General features: G+C 43.1%; 1 protein-coding gene across 2 annotated transcripts; it reads right to left on the bottom strand.

The window, feature by feature from the left end:
• Positions 1 to 9,137: 9,137 nt before the first annotated feature.
• Positions 9,138 to 24,505, bottom strand: LOC134345027 (sperm flagellar protein 1-like). Of its 2 annotated transcripts, XM_063045160.1 has the most exons (3): positions 24,419 to 24,505; positions 12,944 to 13,046; positions 9,138 to 9,331 (listed from the first exon to the last, which is right to left on the bottom strand). In XM_063045160.1, exons 1-3 carry the CDS (start codon positions 24,451 to 24,453, stop codon positions 9,239 to 9,241), a joined length of 231 nt encoding a protein of 76 aa, XP_062901230.1. In that variant the 5' UTR covers positions 24,454 to 24,505; the 3' UTR covers positions 9,138 to 9,238. The 2 variants fall into 2 exon arrangements, 1 of the variants encoding a protein (XP_062901230.1); XR_010017595.1 differs by lacking the exons at positions 12,944 to 13,046; positions 24,419 to 24,505 and adding an exon at positions 11,215 to 11,414.
• Between the last annotated feature and the right edge of the window lie 202 nt (positions 24,506 to 24,707).

Raw genomic sequence — 24,707 nt, 5'->3', positions numbered from 1 at the left:
CTGTACCTGCATGCCCACTTTCAATGACTGGTGTACAATTGCACCCAGGTCTTGTTGCACCTCCCCTTTTCCTAATTGGCCACCATTCAGATAATAATCTGTTTTCCTGTTCTTGCCACCAAATTGGATAACCTCACATTTATCCACATTAAATTGCATCTGCCATGAATTTGCCCACTCACCTAACCTATCCAAGTCACCCCGCATCCTCTTAGCATCCTCCTCACAGCTAACACTGCCATCCAGCTTCGTGTCATCCGCAAACTTGGAGATGCTGCATTTAATTCCCTCATCTAAATCATTAGTATATATTTTAAACAATTGGGGTCCCAGCACTGAGCCTTGTGGTACCCCACTAGTCACTGCCTGCCGTTCTGAAAAGGTCCCGTTTATTCCCACTCTTTGCTTCCCGTCTGCCAACCAATTCTCTATCCACATCAATACCTTACCCCCAATACCGTGTGCTTTAAGTTTGCACACTAACCTCCTGTGTGGGACCTTGTCAAAAGCCTTTTGAAAATCCAAATATACCACATCTACTGGTTCTCCCCTATCCACTCTACTAGTTACATCCTCAAAAAATTCTATGAGATTCGTCAGACATGATTTTCCTTTCACAAATCCATGCTGGCTTTGTCCGATGATTTCATCGTTTTCCAAATGTGCTGTTATCACATCTTTGATAACTGACTCTAGCAGTTTCCCCATCACCGATGTTAGGCTAACCGGTCTATAATTCCCTGGTTTCTCTGTCCCTCCTTTTTTAAAAAGTGGGGTTACATTAGCCACCCTCCAATCCTCAGGAACTAGTCCAGAATCTAAAAAGTTTTGAAAAATTATCACTAATGCAGCCACTATTTCTTGGGCTACTTCCTTAAGCACTCTGGGATGCAGACCATCTGGCCCTGGGGATTTATCTGCCTTTAATCCCTTCAATTTACCTAACACCACTTCCCTACTAACATGTATTTCCCTCAGTTCCTCCATCTCACTAGTCCCTCTTTCCCCTACTATTTCCGGAAGATTATTTATGTCCTCCTTAGTGAAGACAGAACCAAAGTAGTTATTCAATTGGTCTGCCATGTCCTTGTTCCCCATGATCAATTCATCTGTTTCTGACTGTAAGGGACCTACATTTGTCTTAACCAATCTTTTTCTTTTCACATATCTATAAAAGCTTTTACAGTCAGTTTTTATGTTCCCTGCCAGTTTTCTCTCATAATCTTTTTTCCCTTTCCTAATTAAGCCCTTTGTCCTCCTCTGCTGGACTCTGAATTTCTCCCAGTCCTCAGGTGAGCCGCTTTTTCTGGCTAATTTGTATGTTTCTTCTTTGGAATTGATACTATCCCTAATTTCCCTTGTCAGCCACGGGTGCACTACCTCCCCTGGTTTATTCTTTTGCCAAACTGGGATGAACAATTGTTGTAGTTCATCCATGCGACCTTTAAATGCTTGCCATTACATATCCACCGTCAACCCTTTAAGTATCATTTGCCAGTCTATCTTAGCTAATTCACGTCTCATACCTTCAAAGTTACCCTTCTTTAAGTTCAGAACCTTTGTTTCTGAATTAACTATGTCACTCTCCATCTTAATGAAGTATTCCACCATATTATGGTCACTCTTACCCAAGGGGCCTCTCACGACGATTGCTAATTAACCCTTCCTCATTGCTCAAAACCCAGTCTAGAATAGCCTGCTCTCTAGTTGGTTCCTCGACATGTTGGTTCAGAAAACCATCCCGCCTACATTCCAAGAAATCCTCCTCCTCAGCACCCTTACCAATTTGGTTCACCCAATCTATATGTAGATTGAAGTCACCCATTATAACTGCTGTTCCTTTATTGCACACATTTCTAATTTCCTATTTAATGCCATCCCCAAACTCACTACTACTGTTAGGTGGCCTGTACACAACTCCCACCAGCATTTTCTGACCCTTAGTGTTATGCAGCTCTACCCATATCGATTCCACATCTTCCCAGCTAATGTCCTTCCTTTCTATTGTGTTAATCTCCTCTCTAACCAGCAATGCTACCCCACCTCCTTTTCTTTCATGTCTATCCCTCCTGAATATTGAATATCCCTGAATGTTGAGCTCCCATCCTTGGTCACCCTGGAGCCATGTCTCTGTGATCCCAACTATATCATATTCATTAATAACTATCTGCACTTTCAATTCATCCACCTTGTTACGAATGCTCCTTGCATTGACACACAAAGCCTTCAGGCGCTCTTTTACAATAGTCTTATCCCTTATACAATTATGTTGAAAAGTGGCCCTTTTTGATTTTTGCCCTGGATTTGCCGGCCTGCCACTTTTACTTTTCACCTTACTACTTTTTGCTCCTACCCTCATTTTACACCCCTCTGTCTCTCTGCACTTGTTCCCATCCCCTGCCACATTAGTTTCCATCCTCCTGAACAACAGTAGCAAACAGTAAATCATGTGTTGATGTTTTGCTGTTGCTTGCACAGGGAGAGGGAAGAGTAGGCTTTGGGGTTCTAACATTTGTCCTGTCATTTATTCTTCCGGGGTTCTACTATTTTTTACGGATGTCTGCAAAGACTAGGTATTTCAGGTTGTATACACATTCTCTGATGATAAACGGAACCATATGAACTACTTGGAGCCTTCTGAGCCACATATTATGATCACCAATGTCTTATACAACTCTAACGTAACTTCCCAACTCCTGTACTCAGTACTTTTGATTTATGAAGGCAAGTGTGTCAAAATCACTCTTCATGACCCCACTCACCTGTGACGCCACTTTCAAGGAAATATTTAATCTCTTCTTTCCTTCATTAGCCATCATTTTCACTGCAGTGCACAAGTTGACTTTCAGAATTACCCACTGATTTCCTGGAAACAATATAGAAATTTGCTTCAAACTTGCAGATTATTAACAATTTCCTGTTTTACTTTTCCCTTCCTTTTCAATCCTCTGATTTAAGTTCCCACACAATTTAGATGAAGGGTCTTCACCCAAAATGTTGACAGCCCATTTTGTGCTGTAGGCACTGCGTGTCCTGCATGTCCTCTAGCATTTTGTTTGTTCCATGTCCCAGCATCTACAGTCTTTTGTATCCCATCTGCATTCTGACCATAGTTTTCATTAATGTGTTTGGCCCTTTTTTTGTCCCAATGTCAAAAAAAAAGGTCCATTGTTGTACAAAGCAGTTAAGGCTGTCATAATGTTGCTCTGCTGAGGTGGTGCAGGTTGGTTGAAGGGAAATAGCTTTTCCTGAATCTGGTGGCGCAGGACTTCACGTTTTTGTAGCTCCTGCCCATTGGAAGAAGACTTGCATGCCTGGGTGTTTGCGCTCTCTGATGATAGATATTGTCTTCTGCTGGCAGCACCTCATGTAGACTTTTCACTTGGGTGGGAGGGTTTTGCCTGTGGTGTATTGGGCTAAGTCCACTACTCCCTGCAGCTTTTTACATTCCAGCACAATCACAGTTATGGAGTTGTGAAGTAATTGTGTGTCTGAGGCCTCAGTAGAATCATTCCCAGAGCTCATATCTTTCTAGTAGTAGTACTACACTCGAGTCGGGTATGATGTTCTCCTAAGGGGTTGCCTATTGGTGGGTCCTTAGGTGGCTGCAGTGTTGATCAGGGATCCATGTAACTCCAGGGTGTTATGGTGGATTCCCTTGCTGAAGAATGCATTGAATACATTGCACAGAATACGTTGTGTAACGTGGGAAGGCTGATGCCACCACAAGGTCCTTGACAGATTGGAGTCAGGGTCCAGAATGCAAGACAACTGGGGAATCTTCACTGCTGCAGTCTTCCTCCGCTTTCACTGCCATTTGATATGTCATCTCCTGCCAGCTCCATTGTTGAAAGATAATAAAGTAGCCACTGAGTGTATGTTCATGGTCTTCTGCTGCAGTAGCCCATCCACTTCAAGGTTCAGTTATCCTGACTTCTCATCATTTTTTTTTCTGGTCCCAATGAAGGGTCTTGGCCCAGAACATTGTCTGTTTACTCTTTTCCATAGATGCTGCCTGGCCTGCTGAGTTCCTCCAGCATTTTGTGTCTGTCACTTCAAGGTTCAATGGGTTGTGTATTCAGAGATGCTTCTCTGCACGCCACTGTTGTAACACATGGTTATTTGAGTTACTGTCACCTTCCTGTCAGCGTGAACCAGTCTGGCCACTCTCCTCTGACCTCTCCCATTAATAAGGCATTTTCGCCCACAGAACTGCCACTCAATGGATGTGTTTTTTTCATTTTGGCACCATTCTCTGTAAACTCTAGAGCCTGTTGTGTGTGAAAATCCCAAGAGATCAGCAGTTTCTGAGATACTCAAACCACCCCATCTGGGACCAACAATCATTCCACAGTCAAAGTCACTTAGATCACATTTCTTCCCCAATCTGATGTTAGTCTGAACAGTAACTGAACCTCTGACCAAGTTTGCATGCTTTTATGCATTGAGTTGCTGCCATATGATTGGCTGATTAAAATATTTGTATTAACAAGCAGGTGTACAGGGATATCTAATAAAATGGCCGCTGAATGCATATGTAACCATACTACCCTGAGATTCATTTTCTCATGGGTATTCATTATAGATACACTATGGAATCGAAGAAAAATTACACACAAAGACTGACAAACAACCAATGTGTAAAAGGTAACCAATTATTCAAATAAAAAGAAAAACAAAATAATAAATAAATCAATAAAATAATATTGAGATTATGAGTCGTAAAGTCCTTGATAGTGTGACTATACATTGTGGAATTACAAACGTTTGTAGTTTGGTGTTGGGTTGAGTGATGTTATCCACTCTGGTTTAGAAGCCTGGTGGTTGAAGGGTAATAACTTTCCCGAACTTGGTGGTGTAGGATGCAAGGTTCCTGTACCTCATTCCTGATGAGAAGAGAGCACGGTCTGGATGGTGGTAACAATGTGGGTGAATGTGATCTTTGATTATCAACAATAACAACACTATGTGCAGTGTCGTATGATGTGGACCATGATTGTTCTTGGCAAATTTTCTGTAGAAGTGGTTTGCCGTTGTATTCTTCTGGGTAGTGTCTTTACAAGATGGGTGATCACAACCATTTTCAACATCCTTCAGAGACTGACTGCCTGGTCGTATAACCAGTACCTGTGATACACACCATTTGCTCATTTGACCATCCACCGCAGGCTCACATGGCTTCACCTGACCCTGATAGGGGGGTGAAGCAGGCGCTACACCCTTCCCAAGGGTGACCTGCAGGCTAGCAGAGGGAAGGAGTGCCTTACGCTTCATTTGGTAGACATATTTCCACCCCGCCACCCTGTCTTTGATTATACCGTCTGATTTACTGAGGCAGCAAGCAGTATAGATGGAGTCCACGGATGGGAGGCTGGTTTCTATGATATGCTGAGCTGCATCCACAACTCTCTGTAGTTCCTTTTGGTCACGGGCAGAGCAGTTGCCATAACAAGCTGTTAGGCATCCCAATATGACAGATCGAGATAGGGATCTTCCAAAACAAGAAGTCCAAAATAGTGTTGTCACGTCTTAATGCAGCATTTTTGGAGGATTCATTCTTCAAGCAGCATCCCTCTCCAGTGTTCAGAAGAGTGTTTCTTGTATTGAGCACATGGCTCTGTAAAGACTGGCTCCCAAGAATGCATCACCTACAAGTTCTTGCAACAGATAAATGTAAAGGTGTACTGGAAGGAAGTTCACTTACAAGGAGTGCTGCCACAGGAAAGCAGTGTCCATTGTCAAGGACCCTCTGTGTCCAATCCTTGCTTTCTTCTCTCCACTGGCATTGGGCAGGAGATACAGGAGTCTTAACTCCCACACCACCAGGTTCAGGAACAATTATTACCCTGCAACCGTCATGCTCCTGAATCGGTGTAGATAACCTGAAATTTACTCCCGTTGATACTGGACTGATTCCACAACTTACAGGACTCTGCAACTCATGTTCTTAGTATTTATTTATTTTTCACACAATTTGTCTCTTGTATTTCTTTATTTCCCAGTAAGTGCCTGCAAGAAAATTAATCTCATGGAGATATGTACGTATTTTGATAATAAATTTATCTTGACATTGAATGGGCATAGTTGTGTAGTTATCTATTGCAAGTACTTGACTGTTGCAATCCTGGGAATGTGTTTTTACTGAGACGTGTACATTCAATTCAAGAAACACTCTTCCAGTTACTGGATAGTGATGTTGCTTCAAGAATGAATTATACAATGACAGCACAGGAGATGCACAGAGCTCCCAAAGAGGAGTTTGTGGGAGAAAAAGGGAGCAGGGGTACAGGGTTTCCCTGACAGGCAGGTGAAGAGCATGTTCTTTGGGCAAGGTTGCCAACGAGACCCTCCAGGCCTTTCAGCCTGCTGCTTTTGGCAGGAAGTCTCCCTAAGGAATAACATAGAATGCCTACACTCTTGGGAAGCTTTCAATGCACAGCAAACCCTTTAGCCCACTCTGCATATGTCCGTGGGCTAAAAGAGAAGTCCAGGATGTCTTCTCTGCTTGATGTATGACCTTCCTAACTCAGCTCTGGGATGCAGGGATGAGATGCGGACACTGGCAGCACGATGGAATGACACTGAGACTAAGAAAATGGAAGTAACCAAGATATTGACGTTGATTGGCAAAATAGTGTCGATATACTCGAGGCAAGAAGGACTATATTTGACAGAAGGCTAGAGAATTGAGTGTGCATTGTCATGGAAAAATAGATTAGACACACAAATAAGTCTATACTTTAGGTCAGAAGGTTAGTGAATTTGATTGGAGTTATCATGGTAAACTCTAGCTGACATTGACATTTTTCTATCATCCAGTAATATAGAAACATAGAAACATAGAAAATAGGTACAGGAGTAGGCCATTCGGCCCTTCGAGCCTGCACCGCCATTTATTACGATCATGGCTGATCATCCAACTCAGAACCCAGCCTTCCCTCCATACCCCCTGACCCCTGTAGCCACAAGGGCCATATCTAACTCCCTCTTAAACATAGCCAATGAACTGGCCTCAACAGCTTGCTGTGGCAGAGAATTCCACAGATTCACCACTCTCTGTGTGAAAAAGTTTTTCCTAATCTCGGTCCTAAAAGGCTTCCCCTCTATCCTCAAACTGTGACCCCTCGTTCTGGACCTCCCCAACATCGGGAACAATCTTCCCACATCTAGCCTGTCCAATTCCTTTAGGATCTTATACGTTTCAATCAGATCCCCCCTCAATCTTCTAAATTCCAACGAGTACAAGCCCAGTTCATCCAGTCTTTCTTCATATGAAAGACCTGCCATCCCAGGAATCAATCTGGTGAACCTTCTTTGTACTCCCTCTATGGCAAAGATGTCTTTCCTCAGATTAGGGGACCAAAACTGCACACAATACTCCAGGTGTGGTCTCACCAAGGCCTTGTACAACTGCAGTAGTACCTCCCTGCTCCTGTACTCAAATCCTCTCGCTATAAATGAGCATGGATCCCTATTAACTCTGAGTGGATGAGATCACAGAGAAAGAGCCAGTCTCTGCTTTTGCAACAACTGTTGCAGTGCTCGAGCTCCGGGCTATCCAGTCAAATAATTGATAAATGTACACTTGCTGGAAGTCAACAAGTGAACAATGACACAATGAAGGTTCAGTCTTTAGTACACATGTTAAGAAGAGTGCTGAGGAGCAGCCTGGAGACAGGGGTAAAGCTGTTTTCTTGCAGTTATGGTTGCTTCATTATAGGAAGGATGTGGAAGCTTTAGAGAGGATGCAGAAGAGATTTACCAGCATGCTGCTTGGATTAGAGGACATGTCATATAAGGGAAAATTGAGCAAACTAGAACTTTCCTCTTTGGAGCAAAGGTGACTTGATAGAGGCGTAGAAGATAATACAAGACATAGGTAGAATGGACAGTAGGCCCCTTTTACCCAGGGCAGCATTGGCTAATTCCAGAGGATATCTTTCTAAGTGGGGTGATCGGTTGGAGGCACGTCTCTGCCAAAGGAGGTGTCAAGTACTCCTTCCTTCCACTAGCCTGCAGGTCATCTTTGGGCAAGTTGTGGTACCTGCATTCACCCCCGATCAGGGTCATGTGAAGTCATGGGAGCAGATGGTGGATGGTTGTTTGAGCAGCTGGTGTATATCATAAGTCCTGCTTATGCGACCACTGTTGCCAGGCAGACAATCACTGAAGAGTATTGATAATGGCTGGGGTCACCAGTCTTGTAAAGACACCACTCAGGAGAAGGCAATGGCAAACCACTTCTGCAGAAAAAATTGCCAAGAACAACCATGGTTGTGGAAAGACAATGATTGCCTATGTCATACAACATGGCACATAATGAACGATTCTTTTAAGGTAAGTGGAGGGAAGTATAAGGGAGACGTTAGAGGTAAGCTTTACTACACAGAGAGTGGTGAGTGCGTGGAATACACTGCTCAGGGTGGTGGTAGAGGCTGATTCATTAGGGAGATTAAATGACTCAGATAGACACATGGATGAAAGACAAATGGAGGATTATGGGCTTCGTAGGAGGGAAAGGTGAGATCTGTGGTGTCTTGTGCCTCCTTTACTTCTCTCTCTTTCAGCCTCCTGCGTGGTTCCAGTAAGACTCGACCCATCACAAGCCTGAGAAAAGTCACCTCGTCTTCCTACCTGGCATGTAAAAGCCAGTTCTAATGACAAGCTATCATCCTGTAATTCTATCCCTATATTTTCTCTCTCCGTGGATGCTGCCTGTACTGCAAGTCAGGCAGTATCTATGAAAAGGAATAAACAGTCCTGATGTAGGGTCTTGGCCCAAAATGTTGATAGTTTATTCTCCTCCATAGATGCTGCTTGTACTGTTGAATATCTCCACTCACAAAGTGGTGGTGGAACACAGCAAGACAGGCAGCATCTATGGACAGGAATAAACAGTTAATGTTTCAGCCTGAAACCTTTCATTGGGACCGAATGAAGGGTCTTGATGAAAAACATCGACTGTTTATTCCCTTTCACAAATGCTGCCTGTCCTGCTGGGTTCCTCCACATTTTGCATATGTTGCTCAAAGTTTCTAGCATCTCTTGTGTGCTGAATACCTCCCGTACTTCTTGTTTTTTATATGTGTGTGACTGCTATATATTTCTGACAAGTTGCTAAGTATCAGAGACTCATTTTAATTTTCATTATTAATTTTTTAAACCATATCTGAAAAAAAGAAACACTTTGACTAGTTTGTCATGACAAGCTTGGAGTGGAAGAGAGGGCGAAGGCCTTTCATCTCTGTTCAGCTTGCTGTAGGCAACGAGTAAGACCATCAATTTGGACATCTTTCAAGTGGAGAAGATGCTCAAGACGGCGGATTTTCACCTGAGGGATCGAAACATAATATTCAGGAGAAGTTGAAAATCACATCCTTGACATCGTGCCTCAGGTCTACCATAACACCACAGTTACCAAAGCACACACAACGGTATAGCACAGGACCAGGCCCTCTGTTCCATGTCATCTGTGCTGCAAGTGATACCAAATGAAAACTAATCCAAGGTATTAATCCAAAACTAAAAAGATCAAAGTAACATGTCTGAACGACTGGTGTCCTGTTGCACTCACCTCAGTAATAAGCAACTGCTTTGAGAGGCTGGTCAAGGATTACATCTGCAACTTGCTGCCACCCACACTGGACCCCCTACAATTCACCTACTGACACATCCGATCGACAGATGACACAATAGCCACTGCTCTACACACTGTCCTTAAACATCTCGAGAAGAAGGATGCTCATGTGAGAATGCTGTTCTTGGACTGGAGTTCAGCATTCAACACCATAATTCCCTCCAGGCTCAACAAGGAGCTCAGAGACCTCGGCCTTCACCCTGCCTTGCGTAGCTGGATCCTGGACTTCCTGTCAGATCGCCGGAAGGGGGTAAGAGTGGGCTCCCTCACCTCTGCCCCTCTGACCCTCAACACAGGTGCCCCTCAGGGCTGTGTTCTAAGCCCCCTCCTTTACTCTCTGTATACCCATGACTGTGTCGCCACCCACAGCTCCAATCTGCTAATTATATTTGCTGACAATACTGCATTGATTGGCCTAATCTCAAATAATAATGAGGCAGCCTACAGAGAAGAAGTCATCACCCTGACACAGTGGTGTCAAGAAAACAACCTCTCCCTTAATGTCGCAAAAACAAAGGAGCTAGTTGTGGACTACAGGAGGAATGGAGACAGGCTAGCTCCTATTGACATCAATTGATCTGGGATTGAGAGGGTGAACAGCTTTAAGTTCCTCAGCATAAACATCACTGAGGATCTCACATGGTCTGTACATACCGGCTGTGTGGTGAAAAAGGCACCTCTTACACCTCAGACAGCTGAGGAAGTTTGGTATGGGCCCCCAGATCCTAAGAACTTTCTACAGGGGCACAATTGAGAGCATCCTGACTAGCTGCATCACTGCCTGGTATGGGAACTGTACCTCCCTTAATCACAGGATTCTGCAGAGAGTAGTGCAGACAGCCCAGCCCATCTGTAGATGTGAATTTCCCACTATTCAGGACATTTACAAAGACAGGTGTGTAAAAAGGGCCCGAAGGATCATTGGGGACCAGAGTCACCCCAACCACAAACTGTTCCAGCTGTTACTATCCAGGAAACGGGTTTCGCAGCATTAAAGCCAGAACCTATAAAGCCGGAAACAAGAGGAATTCTGCAGATACTGGAAATTCGAGCAACACATATCAAAGTTGCTGGTGAACGCAGCAGGCCAGGCAGCATCTCTAGGAAGTGGTTAAGTCGACGTTTGGCCTGAAACGTCGACTGTGCCTCTTCCTAGAGATGCTGCCTGGCCTGCTGCGTTCACCAGCAACTTTGATGTGTGTTGCCTATAGGCTCTGGGCCAGCTTCTTCCACCAGGCCATCAGACTGCTTAATTCACACTGATACAATCATATTTCTATGTTATATTGACTGTTCTGTTGTACCCACTATTTATTACAAATTACTACAAATTGCACATTGCACATTTAGATGGAGACATAGCGTAAGATTTTTACTGCTCATGCATATGAAGGATCTAGGTCAGGGGTGGCCAACCTTTTACATTCCACGCATCAATTTTTTCACGCACGAGTTCAGATGCGCCATACAACTCTTGTACTCCATTCAATTCTTGTAAAAATATGTTAATATAGACATATTTAGCATTTTTACATGATATATTGATTTAATATAAAAACAAGATAAACATTACTTACCTTAATGAGACTTTTAACAAATATATTTTGTCTTCTTTTGATTTCTTCCTTTTTCTTAATCACATATTCTTTCCGTAACTCAGACCCAAGCACCAGCTTCAGTTTTCCTTCTATTTCAGTCTAATGTTGTGTTTTATAGCGTCTATTAAGATCATGTCTTCTATTATGTGAGAAAGTGTTTTCACAAACAATGCACAATGGTTTTCCTGACGGACCCGCTATAAATAAGAAACTCGTTTTCCCACCGTTCATTGAATTCATGCTTACTATCACTTCCTGCTTTTCTTTTGCTCATTTCCTTTTGCACTGTGATGGGTAACTGAATGTAAAATCAAGGCTTAATTTTCAAAACAGGACAAAACTGCAAATGTTCACAAAGGACAAACAGAGCACAACTCCGGAGCGCACGAGTGTCAATTGCAAACCGACTGGCAAAAACCTGCGACGCACCGCTGGTGGAGACGCCTGGCACGTCAGGATCAAACAAGTATCAAATGTGTATTGAACGGTTATGGAACCAGTGCAGAACAAAAGTCCTTCTTTCCTAGTTTGATTCACTGAACATTTTTTTAAACTTGAAAACAGATTAATGTGAAAGAAGAAAACATTCACCAAAAGATGTGCACGAAATAATAAAATCGCTAAAAATAATTGCTGAGTTTTAGATTTATTTTCAGTAAAACCCATTTCTAGCTCTAAGCTACTTGAATTCCTGTTATAGATTTTTTTTCTACAAATCGGTTTTTGGTTAATACTTTTTGCATGAGTAGGCTTACTTTTTTATTATTATCACTGGGGTGCAATGTGCCCCTTCTAATCATCCAGTGTGCCACTTTTGACACATGCGCCTTAGGTTGGCCATCCCTGATCTAAGTAATAAAGTCAATCCATTCATTCATTCAATAATCCCGTATGCCTGCACATGATCCCCTCCATTCCCTGCATAGTTATGTACCTATATAAATTTATACACAGTGGCCACTTTTTTAGCTATCTCCTGTACATAATAAAGAGGCCACTGAGTGTACGTTCATGGTTTTCTGCTGCTGACCACTTCGAGGTTCAACATGTCGTGAATTCAGAGATGCACTTCGATACAGCACTGTAGTTACGCCTGGTTATTAGAGTTACTGCCGCCTTTCTGTCAGCTTGAACCACCGCGGCCATTCTCATCCAACCTCTCGCATTAAGACAACATTTCTGTCTACAGAAGAGCCGCACAACGAATGTTTTTGTGTTCTTCGAACCGTTCTCTGTCAATTCTAGAGACCGTCGTGCTTAAAAATCCCAGGAGGTCAGCAGTTTCTGAGATACTCAAACCAAACCCATTTGGCACCAACATCAAAGTCACTTACATCACATTCCTTCACCATTCTGATTTTTATTTTTGTTTGAACAACAACTGAACCTCTTGACCATGTCTGCCTGCTTTTATACATTGAGTTGCTGCCACATGATTGGCTGATTAGATATTTGCATTAACGAGCAGGTGTTCTGAATAAAGTGGCCACTGGGAAGAAATGGAGAAAGGGTACACTGATTGAGCTGGGCCACCTGGCTAGCCAACAAGAAGAGACTGCACTCACAGAGACAAGGCAACTGAGGTGATAGATTTTAGTCAGCAGACCATTTTGGGAATACAAAAACATACGATCAGATTGTGTTAAGGTAAACATAACCGAGTTGCATGAAAACATACGTATGAAGGAAATGCTCCTTGTGTTCCTACCTGGATAGTTTCCCAAAACACCAGCACAGCCTGTTCTTTTCCCTCCAACAAGATCCTCACCTCCGGCCTTAGCTGTGGACATCCAGGATGTGCCTTCGCTGGACTGAAAATAAGAACGAAATTCCAAACAGTAATCTAGAGATTGAAACTAACTTTATTTGTCACGTTTTTATCGGAATACACTGGAATGTGTTGCTAATCAAGACTAATGAAGAAGAAGTTACAGAAATTAAACAAGATTTAGTTGATGAAGGGCTTGGGAACTGAAACATTGACATTTATTTCCTTCTGTAGATTCTGCCTCACATCTCGAGTTTATGAAGAATGGTGCGAAGAACAAAAATCATCCAGTGAGAGGCAGTTCTGTGGGCAAAAACACTTCGTTAATGACAGAGATCAAAGGAAAATGGCCAGACTGGTTCAAGCTGACAGAGAGGGGACCGGAGCTCAAATAACCATGTGGTACAACAGTGGTGTGCAGAAGAGCATCTCTGAATGCACAACATGTCAAACCTTGAAGTGGAATGGCTAAAGCAGCAGAAGATCATGAACAGACAAAAATACAACCACTGAGTGTTCTGTACACTACATACTATTGCAGTAAGTGTCTAACTCCACTCATTGAAAGTCACTCCCCCATGGGAAGTGGGGATTGGCCCGTATAAGGAGCAATGGCCTGTGTAAGGAGCAGCCTCTCTCACTAATTGCCATTTAGTTGATGCTGTCATGGTGGTGGTAGAGTTTAAAACACACATCACTTTTCGCTCTCTGGGTTGCCATGGACTAGGAGGGTGAGGACGCCATGGAAACAGTAAACAGTGTAGTGTGTTGCAGTAAAGAGGGCCCAGCACACACTTTAGATAAGTATTTGCCAGCGTGAACAGTATGTTTAGTGTCTGTCTTGTCCTGCCAGTTCAGGTGCTCAGTTTAGATATGTATTTGTAATCAAGCGCAGCGTGACGGGCTTACTGAATGTTCAGTGACTGTTTTGTCCCGTAAATGAATAGCCAACCTACTAATCAGTAGTGAGTCTCTTCTGCCCCACTTTCTGAACCTGTGAGTCCGATTTCACACAACAATTGGAGCTGCAAGCAAGGTGCAGTGATTGAACATAAGCTGAATATCTTTAGAAGGAAAAATAAGAGAGAGAACCCCCCTCTTGCGAGGGGTGCCGAGTCCTAGGTTGGACCAACAACAGTGGCTATGGATGTCCATAGACTGGTCAGACAAGTTGGACTTCGGCAGGGTGAAAATGGAACACCACATTGTGTCAGTGCATATTAAGGTAGGACTCCCCAAGAGCTAGGGGAACCAGACGGGTGCCTTCTGGCTGCTGGCAGCCAAAGTAAGACAGCAACATGAGACAATTTCACAGAAGGAGAAAGAGGTAGTATGAGGAATGAAGGAATGGAGTTGCTAAATCAGCGATGTGTTACCACGGGAGAGGTTGCCCAGTCAGCACACATTTGGGTTAGAGTTAGAGGATAAGAGCACAGAGGTGGCCTGTTGGCCAGTGAAGGTGCGGTAGCTAGAGGCCGCCCGCAGGTCCATCCCTTATGTTGTGGGGAGGCGAATTCGACACATGGATGGGGAATGTGGACATGTGGTTAGATAGTGAGGATGGGGAGAGAGGTTAGAAGAGAGCCTTGGGTTTCTCCCTCTAAGTGAGCACCTTTTGCCTTATGTGGCTGCACCAGTACAGGCCAGACCGGAGGCCACACCATCCCAGAACTGGCAAGGGGTCCACCAGCCCATTGTCCCTCCAGACTCCATGGAACAAGGTGAAGAAGAGCAGCGGGTTAGGGCAGAGGGACCTGGTGATGGTAGCACAATGGACCTCACCAAAATGACTACCATCAGGGAGCTCTCTGCAAAGGAACTGGTAGAGCTGGGAGACAGGTATAGGCAGAAGCCAGCGGAATCATAGTCATAGTCATAGTCATAGTTATACTTTATTGATCCTGGGGGAAATTGGTTTTTGTTACAGTTGCACCATAAATAATTAAATAGTAATAAAACCATAAATAGTTAAATAGTAATATGTAAATTATGCCAGGAAATAAGTCCAGGACCAGCCTATTGGCTTAGGGTGTCTGACCCTCCAAGAAAGGAGTTGTAAAGTTTGATGGCCACAGGCAGGAATGACTTCCTATGACGCTCTGTGTTGCATCTCGGTGGAATGAGTCTCTGGCTGAACGTACTCCTGTGCCCACCCAGTACATTATGTAGTGGATGGGAGACATTGTCCAAGATGGCATGCAACTTGGACAGCATCCTCTTTTCAGACACCACCATCAGAGAGTCCAGTTCCATCCCCACAACATCACTGGCCTTACGAATGAGTTTGTTGATTCTGTTGGTGTCTGCTACCCTCAGCCTGCTGCCCCAGCACACAACAGCAAACATGATAGCACTGGCCATCACAGACTCGTAGAACATCCTCAGCATCGGCCGGCAGATGTTAAAGGACCTCAGTCTCCTCAGGAAATAGAGACGGCTCTGACCCTTCTTGTAGACAGCCTCAGTGTTCTTTGACCAGTCCAGTTTATTGTCAATTCATATCCCCAGGTATTTGTAATCCTCCACCATGTCCACACCGACCCCCTGGATGGAAACAGTGGTCACCGGAACCTTAACTCTCCTCAGGTCTACCACCAGCTCCTTAGTCTTTTTCACATTAAGCTGCAGATAATTCTGCTCACACCATGTGACAAAGTTTCCTGCCGTAGCCCTGTACTCAGCCTCATCTCCCTTGCTGATACTTTCAACTATGACAGAGTCATCAGAAAACTTCTGAAGATGACAAGACTCTGTGCAGTAGTTGAAGTCCGAGGTGTAAATGGTGAAGAGAAAGGGAGACAAGACAGTCCCCTGTGGAGCCCCAGTGCTGCTGATCAGTCTGTCGGACACACAGTGTTGCAAGCACACATACTGTGGTCTGCCAGTCAGGTAATCAAGAATCCATGACACCATGACACCATGATCCATAGCACATCCTCTGCTAATGTGGCTGTTGAGGATCTGTGGTGCAGATAGTGCTGGAATGAGCTTATCAAACAGGGAGATGGGTGCCCTGAGGTGGTGTGGGGGAGGGTGTTGTCCCATCATGTGATGAACAACGCCCTTAGAATGTCACCCACCTTCCATGGGGGTGAGGAATAGCTGTGGGGCAGAGTGACAGCAGTAGTTAAGGTCAGGTATCCCTCTTTGAGTGGGATTTACAACGCCAGAAGGAATGGAACACAGTGGAGGAAAGGACTAGAGACATTTGCCACTGTAATCTAGTCAAAGGGATCTATCACGACAGTGACAGCTCACCAGAGAATCATAGTCTAACCTCGACCGTGGTGGGGTATTTAGTTAAAGCAGCGGCTCCCAGTTATGTTTTGTGTGCAGTATTGTGGGGTCCCCACAGGGGGTTATACAAGCCTGAGGGCTATGTGTCACAATGTTGTGTCTTTCGAGGGGTGGGATATTACCTACTCATTGAAAGCCACTCCCCTGTGGGAGGCAGGGATTGGCCCATGTAATGAGCATTGCAGTCCTACCCACTACCTACCATTTAGCTGATGACAGCACGTTGCCAGTAGTGTTTAAATCTAGCACACAGTAACCATGTGGCCTCTTTCCACTCTCTGAGTCGCTGCAGACCGGGTAGTCGATAGTGCCACGGAAATGGTAAACAGTGGAGCTGTGCTGCAGTAAAGAGGGCCAATGTGTGTATGTTTAGCTTCTGTCTTGTCCTGCAAATAAATAGTTAATTTACTAACCAGTAGTGTGTCTCTTCTTTTCCCAGTCACTGAACCCATGATCCTGATTTCATAAAAAATATACACTATATACACCAGAAACTATATATTTAAAGTATGATATACCTTATTTATAATATATATACTACATACTATATATAATGAATAAAGCATATTTTTAGAATAAACTATGTATATTGGCATTACACTATAATTACTTTTTAAATAAATAGTAAAATCTTTATCCTGAGCCAGCTGTGTACATTTTCCATCAAGGCAGCTTACTGGATCTTCAAAAGTTAAACAATTCTTCTTGCCTCTGTACAAACTTACAAAATAAACCATGATGCAGATTTTGAAATCCAACTCCAGTTATCAGACAGAATCCCACATTAGAACACATTCCATCTTGAGATTGTAACACGAATAACACACGCAAAGCTTTGGAGGAGCTCAGCAGTTCAGGTAGCATCTACGAAGAGGAAGAAATAGTTCGAGGTTTTGGGCCAAGACCGTTCATCAGGATATATAAGGGCATCTCTGCCTGAAACATCAACTGTTTATTCAGCTCCAAAGATGCTACTTGACCTGCTGAGTTTCTCCAGCATTTTGTGTGTGTTACTCCGCATTTCCAGCATCTTCAGAATTTCTGGAGTTCATTGTTACAAACCTAGTTGACAAAGGCAGCCACAGATTTATGAAAAACAAAACTATAAATCGAAATTTCAGTAAATTGAGATTGCATCAGCCATTTCCCACATGATTCAAGCAACCAAAGGCCCTTAAATAGGTAACCTGCATTAAACAGCCCTCATGCACTTTGTTACAGGTTTCTGGACAATATCCTGATGAAGGCACTGTGGAGGAATTGGTTGTGCAAGTTAACAGGCTGAAGCCATTAACAGTCTGGGTAAGTAAACAGGGCAACTTGGACATAGGCTTTTGTGCTCCAATTCAATGCGACACAAATCCATTTGAGCTCTTCATGCTCCTGGGCTGAGGAGTTACGTCATACTGCACAGAACAAAGTGATAGAGAGACACACAAACAACTTTACATCTATAGCGACCCAGGTTCAATCCTAACCTCTGTTCTCTCTGTGCAGAGTTTGCACATTCATCCAAGCAAAGAATTTGGTAGGATAGTTGGTCAGTGTAAATTGTTCATTATGTGCAGGCAAATGGTTAAGTCTGAGGAGAGTTGATAAGATATAAGTTCATAAGAGATAGGAGAAGAATTTGGCTGTTCAACCAAACACGTCTGCTCTGCCATTCCATCGTAGCTAATTTATTACCCCTCTCAAACCCCATTCTCTGCCTCCTCCCCGTAGCATTTTACTAATCAAGAAACTATTGTAACGGACCCTGTGACAGGGATAAAGAACCAGCAGAGATGGAAAACACTTTGGAGTCTCGTATTGCTAACAACTAATAATATTTATTAGTAGCTACACAATACAGTAATATAAATGCAGATAAATCAAACAGGTATGTTGAGTAAAGTTCAGTTCAGTTCAGTTCGTGGTATTTAGTTGAGTAGTGATGGAGAGAGAGAGAGAGTGAGTTGAGTCTTCAGCTGAGCTGATGCCGTTGATCTTCTCGTCGTCCTCCGAAATCCTTTACAAGTCACCGACTGTGACTTTAACCGGGGGACCGGTTTTCTGTGGTGGAGCTATCACCCAGGAGAGGGTGGACACATAGACAACTCCCCACCAGTCAACCCCTTCTCCTCAAACTGGAATAGCAACTTGGATCAATCCGCCTGATCGATCCTCCAAAACCCACTTTCTCTGCGGGCACAGCAATGCTCATTCAGTGTCCAGATCATGTGTCTGAGGTCTGTATCATCTGACCTCCTATTTATCCCACCAGGCTGAGTATCACCTGTCATTCAAAGAGTCCCTCCTTTCTTTGTCTGTAAAGGAGTACACAAGCAGGCAACCTGTCCTTGGAAGTAACATCAACAACCTGCTGAAAATCATAACATCGAGTGTCCACCACCTTCAGTCACCATAGCAACCTTCGAGCTGCTCGGTGCTGTCTCCAACTCCAAACTCAGTAAAAATCCAAAGTTACTTCCAATGCCTTAAAGTAACAGTCCAACCGTTAATCTTCGTCTCTCTCTCTCTCTCTTCAAAAGCAACATATCAGTGGTAAATAACTCTGTCTCTCTCTCCTTTCCAAACAAACCATCAATGATAAATGTCTCTCTCCAAACAGTTAATAGGGGCACTCCTGGATCCCCTCACACTATCAATATCTGCTTTAAATGTACTCAATAACTTGGCTTCCACAGATGTCCACGGCCATGAATTTCACAGATTCGCCACTCTCAGGCTAAAGAAATTGCTCTTCATTGATATCCTTCTATTCTGAGGCTATCCTGATGCCTCCTGGTCCTAGACGCCCCCATTATAGGAATTATTCTTTCTGTGTCTACTCTATCTAGGCCTTTTGGTATTCAATAGGGTATTCAATATTCAATGAGATCCCCCATTATTCCAGAACAAGAAAAACCCAACAGACTGCACGAGCGAATTCTGGGGTGGTGTGGAGAATGATGAGTTGGATACCACCTCAATCCCTCCCCCTCCCCTATTCCCTACTCTGGCCTCTTAACTCTTCTCACCTGTCTACCACCTCCCCTTAGAGCCCCTCCTACCCTTTCTCCCATGGTCCATTCGCTTCTCCTATCAGATTCCTTCCTCTCCAGCCCTTTGCTCAACCCGGCTCCGGCTGTCATCTTCCAGCTATCCATCTTCCCCTCCCCCCAGCTTTTCACTCTGGCATCTTCACCCTTCCCTTTACGTCCCGAAGACTTTTATTCATTTCCACTGACAAAGATGATGTGAGTAGGTTTAGTGAACTATGTTTAGAAGCTCAAGGAGGTTAAATAAAATTGTTTTTGAAGTTATGTTTATCTACATTAGTTTTCTGACGAAGGGTGTTAACAAGGTGGTATGTGACTAAGCAAGATTGCTTTTGTATGATGATTTCAATTCTCCAGTTAATACTTTTATTGAAGTTTTTGGAATGCAAACTAGAGGGACCTACTAGAGAGGATGCAATATTTGATCTCCTGTTAGGAAACGAGTTAGGGCAAGTGACGGAAGTCTGTGTAGGGGAGCACTTTGGTTCCAGTGATCATAACACCATTAGTTTCAATTTGATCATGGAGAAGGATAGATCTGGTCCTAGGGTTGAGGTTCTGAACTGGAAGAAGGCCAAATTTGAAGAGATGAGAAAGGATCTAAAAAGGGTGGATTGGAACAGGTTGTTCTCTGGCAAAGATGTGATCGGTAGGTGGGAAGCCTTCAAAGGGGAAATTTTGAGAGTGCAGAGTTTGTATGTTCCTGTCAGGATTAAAGGCAAAGTGAATAGGAATAAGGAACCTTGGTTCTCAAGGGATATTGCAACTCTGATAAAGAAGAAGAGGGAGTTGTATGACATGTATAGGAAACAGGGAGTAAATCAGGTGCTTGAGGAGTATAAGAAGTGCAAGAAAATACTCAAGAAAGAAATCAGGAGGGATAAAAGAAGACATGAGGTTGCCTTGGCAGTCAAAGTGAAGGATAATCCAAAGAGCATTTACAGGTATATTAAGAGCAAAAGGATTGTAAGGGATAAAATTGGTCCTCTTGAAGATCAGAGTGGTCGGCTATGTGCGGAACCAAAGGAAATGGGGGAGATCTTAAATAGGTTTTTTGCATCGGTATCTACTAAGGAAACTGGCATGAAGTCTATGGAATTAAGAGAAACAAGTAGTGAGATCATGGAAACTGTACAGATTGAAAAGGAGGAGGTGTTTGCTGTCTTGAGGAAAATTAAAGTGGATAAATCCCCGGGACCTGACAGGGTGTTCCCTTGGACATTGAAGGAGACTAGTGTTGAAATTGCAGGGGCCCTGGCAGAAATATTTTAAATGTCGCTGTCTACAAGTGAGGTGCCGGAGGATTGGAGAGTGACTCATGTTGTTCTGTTGTTTAAAAAAGGATCAAAAAGTAATCCGGGGAATTATAGGCCAGTAAATTTAACGTCGGTAGTAGGTAAGTTATTGGAGGGAATACTACGAGACAGAATCTACAAGCATTTGGATAGACAGGGACTTATTAGGGAGAGTCAACATGGCTTTGTGTGTGGTAGGTCATGTTTGACCAATCTATTGGAGTTTTTCGAGGAGGTTACCAGGAAAGTGGATGAAGGGAAGGCAGTGGATATTGTCTACATGGACTTCAGTAAGGCCTTTGACAAGGTCCCGCGTGGGAGGTTAGTTAGGAAAATTCAGTCACTAGGTATACATGGAGAGGTGGTAAATTGGATTAGACATTGGCTCAATGGAAGAAGCCAAAGAGTGGTAGTAGAGAATTGCTTCTCCGAGTGGAGGCCTGTGACTAGTGGTGTGCCACAGGAATCAGTGCTGGGTCCATTGTTATTTGTCATCTATATGAATGATCTGGATGATAATGTGATAAATTGGATCAGCAAATTTGCTGATGATACAAAGATTGGAGGTGTAGTAGACAGTGAGGAAGGTATTCAGAGCCTGCAGAGGGACTTGGACCAGCTGGAAAAATGGGCTGAAAAATGGCAGATGGAGTTTAATACAGACAAGTGTGAGGTATTGCACGTTGGAAGGACAAACCAAGGTAGAACATACAGGGTTAATGGTAAGGCACTGAGGAGTGCAGTAGAACAGAGGGATCTGGGAATACAGATACAAAATTCCCTAAAAGTGGCGTCACAGGTAGATAGGGTCGTAAAGAGAACTTTTGGTACATTGGCCTTCATTAATCAAAGTATTGCGTATAAGAGTTGCAATGTTATGATGAGGTTGTATAAGGCATTGGTGAGGCCGAATCTGGAGTATTGTGTTCAGTTTTGTTCACCAAATTACAGGAAGGATACAAATAAGGTTGAAAGAGTGCAGAGAAGGTTTACAAGGATGTTGCCGGGACTTGAGAAACTCAGTTACAGAGAAAGGCTGAATAGGTTAGGACTTTGTTCCCTGGAGCGTAGAAGAATGAGGGGAGATTTGATAGAGGTATATAAAGTTATGATGGATATAGATAGAGTGAATGCAAGCAGGCTTTTTCCACTGAGACAAGGGGGGAAAAAAACCAGAGGACATGGGTTAAGGGTGAGGGGGGAAAAGTTTAAAGGGAACATTAGGGGGGGCTTCTTCACACAGAGAGTGGTGGGAGTATGGATTGAGCTGCCAGACGAGGTGGTAAATGCGGGTTCTTTTTTAACATTTAAGAATAAATTGGACAGATACATGGATGGGAGGTGTATGGAGGGATATGGTCCGTGTGCAGGTCAGTGGGACTAGGCAGAAAATGGTTCGGCACAGCCAAGAAGGGCCAAACGGCCTGTTTCTGTGCTGTAGTTTTTTCTATGGTTTCTAACTATTCAACCACAAAACTGATGATCAACAACACAATAACAAATGTGACACATAAGAGAGTCCAAAACAACAAGCACAAAATGCTGGAGGAACTCAGCAGGTCAGGCACCTTCTCTGGAAATGAAGAAACAGTCGATGTTTCGGGCCAAGATCCGTCTTCAGAACTGAGAAGGAAGCGGAAGATGGCAGATTAAAAAGCTGGGATGAGGAAAGGAGGCTTGCTGGAAGGTGATAGGTTTTTTTTCATTAAGTGCAATCGTGAACAATTGCCAGATCAGAAATGCTGATCAAGTCAACTAGTTCCCAAAGAGAACTCTCATCGGCCAATCAGTTGGTTCACTGCTGCTCAGCGATAGAACACAAAAAAATCACGTGTACAACTAAGAAACATTAAAAATAGTAGAAACAGAGGACCGCCCCTGTCTGCCAATGGAGTAGCAGTATTTTTCTGCTGCTCTTAGTTTTCTTTCTTTCTCCCCAGTTTAAGCTCTGAATTTTAAATTTTTACTTGTTGATTCTTGAGGGTGATCAATATGTCTATGCCTACAAGAAGTGGGAAGAATTTACCTGAACCTAGTGATAAAGGTAATGGGAAAGGAAAGGTGCAAAAGGAAAGATCTGATGAAATGCCATCGTGGGCTGAAGATATCGTTCGGACACTGAGTTCAATTAAGGATCAGAATGGATCAATTAAAGACCAACTGGAAAAGGATAGTAATGAAATGAAGTCATTTCTGTGAAAACTTAAAGACCTGGAAACTCAAGTTATTTCACACGAAGAGGAATTGAAGATAACTAAGCAAAAGTTGTCTGAAACTACAACTCGTTTGGAAAGATATCAAAATAAGATTATAGACCTGGAAACTAGGTCTCGATGAAGGAATATAAGAATTGTTGGGCTGCAGGAAGGAGCTGAAGATGGAGATCTAATGGCTTACTTTGGTAAGCTTTTCCACACTTTATTTCCTACCATTCTATCAAAGCCGCCTGCTATAGAAAGGGCATACAGGGCGTTTATCTCGAAATCGAAGGACTCTAGTAAACCAAGATCTGTTCTGGTTTGCTTTCATCACTTTAAAATTTTAGATCAAATGATGCAACGGGCAAGAAAACAGAGAGTTTTGAGATTTATGGAATCTGAGCTCCGCTTCTACGAAGATTATCCAAGAGAGATAATGGAACAAAGATCAAAATTTGCCCTAGTAATGAAACAAGCATATGATAAGAATCTTTTCCCATCTTTGAGGTATCCGACAAGAATTAAAATTTTCCCTGCTAATTCTCCTCCTCGTACCTTTTTTGATTCAAAAGCTGCACTGGATTTCGTTCAGGCTTTACCTGCCACTGTCACCAACACCGCTGTTGAATGATCCATCTGAAAGGCTGTTTGGCTATTTGTATATTATTCGCATTTTGGAATAAAGATTTATGAAGGTCACTTGTATATTCCATTGAGAGACTAATTAAAGAACATGGAGAGTTGTTCTTTATTGCATATTATTTTGCTTTTCCTTTGGAAAGATTTATGGTTTAAGTATCTCTGCTCAAATGATCTCTGGACATTTTATGACTGAGGGAAGAAGATAAGGCGATTTGTTCCTTTAATTTAATACTTGGTAGCTAATTGGTAGTTTTTTCCGACTAATAGGGCTTTTTATATATTTTTTCTGTTTTATTATAACATTTTATAATTGAATTTAAAACTTTTTTAGGGAATTAATATTAAACTTAAATATGGCGCTGGTTTTTCTCTCTAAGAGATAACATTATTTTAGTTGTTTCTTAAAAAACGCAAACAACAGGAATTCTGCAGATGCTGGAAATTCAAGCAATACACATCAAAGTTGCTGGTGAACGCAGCAAGCCAGGCAGCATCTCTAGGAAGAGGTACAGTCGACGTTTCAGGCCGAGACCCTTCGTCAGGACTAACTGAAGGAAGAGTTAGTAAGAGATTTGAAAGTGAGAGGGGGAGGGGGAGATCCAAAATGATAGGAGAAGACAGGAGGGGGAGGGATGGAGCCGAGAACTGGACAGGTGATGGGCAAAGGGGATATGAGAGGATCATGGGACAGGAGGTCCGGGGAGAAAGGCAAGGGGTACGAGGGGGAGGTGGGCATTAGCGGAAGTTAGAGAAGTCGATGTTCATGCCATCAGGTTGGAGGCTACCCAGACGGAATATAAGGTGTTGTTCCTCCAACCTGAGTGTGGCTTCATCTTTACAGTAGAGGAGGCCGTGGATAGACATGTCAGGAAAACTCAGCTGGGTCAAATATACTATTAATACAAAATAATCTGCAGATGCTGGGATCAAAGCAACACTCACAACACGCTCGATGAACTTAGCAGGTCGGGCAGCATCCGTGGAAACGATGAGTCGACGTTTTGGGCCGGAACCCTTCGTCAGGACTGAACAAAGAAGGAGGGGGAAGGATTTGAAGAATGCTTATAGGTTCAGTTTCAATGTCGACTCATCGTTTCCAATCAAATATACTAATAATTTTTTTCGGTTTTATGATAACATTTTATAGTTGAATTTAAAGTTTGTTTTTAGGAAATTAATATTAAACTTAAAGATGGTGCTGGTTTTTCACTCTAAGGGGTAACAATATTTT

Source organism: Mobula hypostoma, chromosome 4 (genome assembly GCF_963921235.1).
Source record: "Mobula hypostoma chromosome 4, sMobHyp1.1, whole genome shotgun sequence".
NCBI lineage: Eukaryota > Metazoa > Chordata > Chondrichthyes > Myliobatiformes > Myliobatidae > Mobula > Mobula hypostoma.
The sequence above is the reverse complement of the archived record's forward strand: the minus strand, read 5'-3'. Positions and strand labels throughout refer to the sequence as shown.

Bases quoted from the DNA above. Each gene is read 5' to 3' on its own strand.
- LOC134345027 (XM_063045160.1), bottom strand. From the start codon at position 24,453: ATGCTGCCCGACCTGCTAAGTTCATCGAGCGTGTT. The intron at 13,047-24,418 runs GTGAGTGTTGCT...TCTTATTTTCAG, and splicing joins CTAAGTTCATCGAGCGTGTT to TCCAGCGAAGGCACATCCTG. The intron at 9,332-12,943 runs GTAGGAACACAA...TCGATCCCTCAG, and splicing joins TGTTTTGGGAAACTATCCAG to GTGAAAATCCGCCGTCTTGA.